At 65.7% G+C, this 4,430-nt stretch overlaps 1 protein-coding gene across 1 annotated transcript in view; it reads left to right on the top strand.

Annotated features, from left to right (window-relative positions):
- Positions 1-558: 558 nt before the first annotated feature.
- LOC116824712 (dedicator of cytokinesis protein 2-like) overlaps positions 559-4,430 on the top strand; it is a 128,941-nt gene continuing 125,069 nt past the window's right edge. Inside the window, exon 1 of the mRNA XM_075066762.1 lies at positions 559-642. Coding sequence (XP_074922863.1) covers positions 600-642 — 43 coding nt within the window. The 5' untranslated portion in view covers positions 559-599. The remainder of the gene's footprint in view (positions 643-4,430) is intronic.

Genomic DNA, 4,430 nt, shown 5'->3' on the forward strand with positions numbered 1-4,430 from the left:
CCAGGACCAGAGCCCGGCTCCCTCTCCCTGTGTCGGGCCGGCTCTGTGGGGCTCCAGGACCAGAGCCCGGCTCCCTCTCCCTGTGTCGGGCCGGCTCTGTGGGGCTCCAGGACCAGAGCCCGGCTCCCTCTCCCTGTGTCGGGCCGGCTCTGTGGGGCTCCAGGACCAGAGCCCGGCTCCTTCTCCCTGTGTCGGGCCGGCTCCCTCTCCCTATGTTGGGCTGGCTCTGTGGGGCTCCGGGGCCAAAGCCTGGCTCCCTCTCCCTGTGTTGGGCCAGCTCTGTTGGCCTAACAGGGAAAGGCCCCAGAGTGAGCCCCTCAGTGCCCTGTTGCACTGAGTTCAGGAGCAAGCTGCTCCGTTGGCACTTGGGGCTGGGGGGTGTCTCTCGCTGGTGTCCCACAGCCCTTCGGTCTCTGCGTCGGGCGCACTCGGAACTGGCTGGGGAGAAGGGGCCGGTTGCAGGCTTTTTGCAGAGCCCAGCTGTGCTTAGAGGAAGTGGCCCAGGAAGGTTTGCACAAGCCGGTGAGACACACGTGACCCTGGCAGCTCAGCGGGAAGAACTAGCTGCCACACCGCACAGGGACGGGCGCATCGCTGCAATGGCCCCCTGGCTGCCCACCAAGAAGGAGAAGTATGGAGTTGGTGAGTGGTGCTACCTGGGCTGCAGCTTGGGCCACTGGGCCACCACAGAGCCTGTGAGAGCTGAGTTGGGCCAGGATGCCCAGCTGCAGGGTGGGGCTGCAGATTTTATACTGCTGAGCCCTGTTTGGGCAGCTCTGGCCTGGAGGCCCTGCGAGCTGGGCACAGGGCCTCACGTCCAGTGAGCTCAGCCCCTGGGCTGGGGGGTAAGTGGGTCCCAGGTACCTGTGCTGGGTGGGGCTCAGGGGAGCTGGTCTGGGGGGGGCAGGGGCTGAGCGGTGTCTGGGCTCAGGGGTGGGGAGACTGAGCAGCATCAGGCTGAGCGGTGTCTGGGCTGGGAGGGGCTGAGCAGTGTCTGGGGGGGCAGGAGCTGAGCGGTATCTGGGTTTGGGGGTGGGGAAGCTGAGCAGCATCAGGCTGAGCGGTGTCTAGGCTAGGATGGCTGAGCGATGTCTGGGCTGGGGGGGCTGAATGGTGTCTGGAGGGGGCTGAGCAGTGTCTGGGGTGGGGGGGCTGCGCAGTGTCTGAAGGGGCTGAGCGGTGTCTGGGGAGGGGTGAGCGGTGTCTCAGGGGGCTGAGCAGTGTCTGAGCTGTGGGGGCTGAGCAGTGTCTGGGGCAGGGGCTAAGTGGTGTCTGGTCTAGGTGGTGGCTGGGGACCAGGGGGGCTGAGTGGTGGTGGTGGGGTGTCCTCGTGTCTCCCACTCCCCAGTGCCATGTTCATTTGCCCTGGGAGGTGCCGGCTCAATGCTCTGGCTCTGGGGCTGGGGTCTAGGGGTGCTACAGACCCACAGGGCACGCTTGTCCCGGGGGCTGTGAGCTGGGGACAGGCCTGGGCTCCCGCCCGCCATGCTGGCTGTTGAAAAGCTGACTGGCGATCAGGATAACTGTTGACCCCTGAGGGGAATCGAGAACTGGGGTGAAGTCCCTAGGGCCGAGGTGGATTCTCCATCTGTTACAGAGTGTGGGGGAGTCTGGGCCCCGCACCCCATACTTCCTGCAGTTCACCGGGACTCTCAGCCAGGCAGTGACACAGAAGGTTTATTTAGACGACAGGAACAGAGTCCAAGACAGGCCTTGCAGGCACAGACAACGGGACCCCTCCCTTAGGTCCATCTGGAGGCCCCAGGGAGGGCACAGCCCTGTTGGTCAGGGCGCCCCTCTCCATTTCCCAGCAGCTCCAAACTGAAACTCCCTCCAACCTCCTCCCGGCTCCTCCCCCAGCCATTGTGTCCTTTGTCCAGTGTCCGGGAGAGGTGTCACCTGGCCTCCAACCCCCCTCCTGGGTGCTCAGGTTACATGCTCAGGTATCCTCCCTTCCCCAAGGCAGCCGTCCCAGCACAACTCCCCTGCAACCTTCCCAGGTCAATACTTCTCACTCGGCATTCAGAGAACACAGCATGAACATTCCCACTTCCTCACACCGTCCCTGACAGGTTTTCTCTGCAGACTGGCTGCTTTGCTAGCAGCTGTTCTCCCATGTTCTCGTGGGCCGGGCGTGGCCTGGGCCAACCCCGCTCACCCTAGACAATCGCAGGGCTCCCTGTGGCGTGGGGATGAGTTCTACCCCCGGCCCCGCTCACCCTAGACAATCGCAGGGCTCCCTGTGGCGTGGGGATGAGTTCTACCCCCGGCCCCGCTCGCCCTAGACAATCGCAGGGCTCCCTGTGGCGTGGGGATGAGTTCTACCCCCGGCCCCGCTCGCCCTAGACAATCGCAGGGCTCCCTGTGGCGTGGGGATGAGTTCTACCCCCGGCCCCGCTCGCCCTAGACAATCGCAGGGCTCCCTGTGGCGTGGGGATGAGTTCTACCCCCGGCCCCGCTCGCCCTAGACAATCGCAGGGCTCCCTGTGGCGTGGGGATGAGTTCTACCCCCGGCCCCGCTCGCCCTAGACAATCGCAGGGCTCCCTGTGGCGTGGGGATGAGTTCTACCCCCGGCCCCGCTCGCCCTAGACAATCGCAGGGCTCCCTGTGGCGTGGGGATGAGTTCTACCCCCGGCCCCGCTCACCCTAGACAATCGCAGGGCTCCCTGTGGCGTGGGGATGAGTTCTACCCCCGGCCCCGCTCGCCCTAGACAATCGCAGGGCTCCCTGTGGCGTGGGGATGAGTTCTACCCCCGGCCCCGCTCGCCCTAGACAATCGCAGGGCTCCCTGTGGCGTGGGGATGAGTTCTACCCCCGGCCCCGCTCGCCCTAGACAATCGCAGGGCTCCCTGTGGCGTGGGGATGAGTTCTACCCCCGGCCCCGCTCGCCCTAGACAATCGCAGGGCTCCCTGTGGCGTGGGGATGAGTTCTACCCCCGGCCCCGCTCGCCCTAGACAATCGCAGGGCTCCCTGTGGCGTGGGGATGAGTTCTACCCCCGGCCCCGCTCGCCCTAGACAATCGCAGGGCTCCCTGTGGCGTGGGGATGAGTTCTACCCCCGGCCCCGCTCACCCTAGACAATCGCAGGGCTCCCTGTGGCGTGGGGATGAGTTCTACCCCCGGCCCCGCTCGCCCTAGACAATCGCAGGGCTCCCTGTGGCGTGGGGATGAGTTCTACCCCCGGCCCCGCTCGCCCTAGACAATCGCAGGGCTCCCTGTGGCGTGGGGATGAGTTCTACCCCCGGCCCCGCTCGCCCTAGACAATCGCAGGGCTCCCTGTGGCGTGGGGATGAGTTCTACCCCCGGCCCCGCTCGCCCTAGACAATCGCAGGGCTCCCTGTGGCGTGGGGATGAGTTCTACCCCCGGCCCCGCTCGCCCTAGACAATCGCAGGGCTCCCTGTGGCGTGGGGATGAGTTCTACCCCCGGCCCCGCTCGCCCTAGACAATCGCAGGGCTCCCTGTGGCGTGGGGATGAGTTCTACCCCCGGCCCCACTCGCCCTAGACAATCACAGGGCTCCCTGTGGCGTGGGGTTGAGTTCTACCCCCGGCCCCGCTCACCCTAGACAATCGCAGGGCTCCCTGTGGCATGGGGATGAGTTCTACCCCCGGCCCCGCTCTACATGCTCCGTCCTCTCCCCCATGCCCCCAGCAGGGACTCTGGGTTCAGCCCGACTCAGTCAGGTCACACATGGCGCACGGTGAGCCAGGGTCTGCCAGTGCTGCAGCCAGCCCGCAATGCACTGGGCAGCACTGCTGCTCCCCCATGCCCCCCGCCCCCGAGGCAGCGCCCTGCACAAGGCGGTGTCTCCTGCCTGCATCTCTTCCCCTTCCTGCTGGCTTTGCCCAGCCCTCGGAGCCACTGTAGTCCGACATTGAGTCCAGGCCTACGACTGCAGCATCCCTGGAGGGGCAGAGATGGCAGGAGGTGATGGCTGCAGAACTGTGTGTGCAGCACCCGCAGGTTCCCTGGGGGTGAACGCTTGCTCCCCATTCACAGGTGCTGCTGGCTGAGTCGGTATCCGCTCCTCACTGGCTTCTTCTCACCTGCCCTTCCCTCCAGGCCCAGAGACAGGGCAGCAACCCCCTGCATCCTCCATGCAGCCCCGAGTGCCCCCTGCACCCTCCGTGCAGTCCCTCAACCCGGGGGAGGGACCATCTGCGCAGCCCCCAAGACCCCCTGCACCCTCTGTGCTGCCCCTGAGAACCCCTGCACAGCCCCCTGAGCTCCCCACCAATAACACGTGCCGGGCATGGGGGCCATACTGGTCCTCAGGGGCAGCAAGTGAGTTCTGAGCAGTATGGGTGGGGTCGGTGCGAGGTCTTGTCTATGTGAATCCATGCATCTGGGGCAGCCAGAGAGCCAAACCTCACCTCATATTCTCAGGTTGCATCACGATGGAATAGAGCCGGGGGCTCCTGCGCTGTAA

This window comes from Chelonoidis abingdonii, chromosome 5 (genome assembly GCF_003597395.2).
Source record: "Chelonoidis abingdonii isolate Lonesome George chromosome 5, CheloAbing_2.0, whole genome shotgun sequence".
NCBI lineage: Eukaryota > Metazoa > Chordata > Testudines > Testudinidae > Chelonoidis > Chelonoidis abingdonii.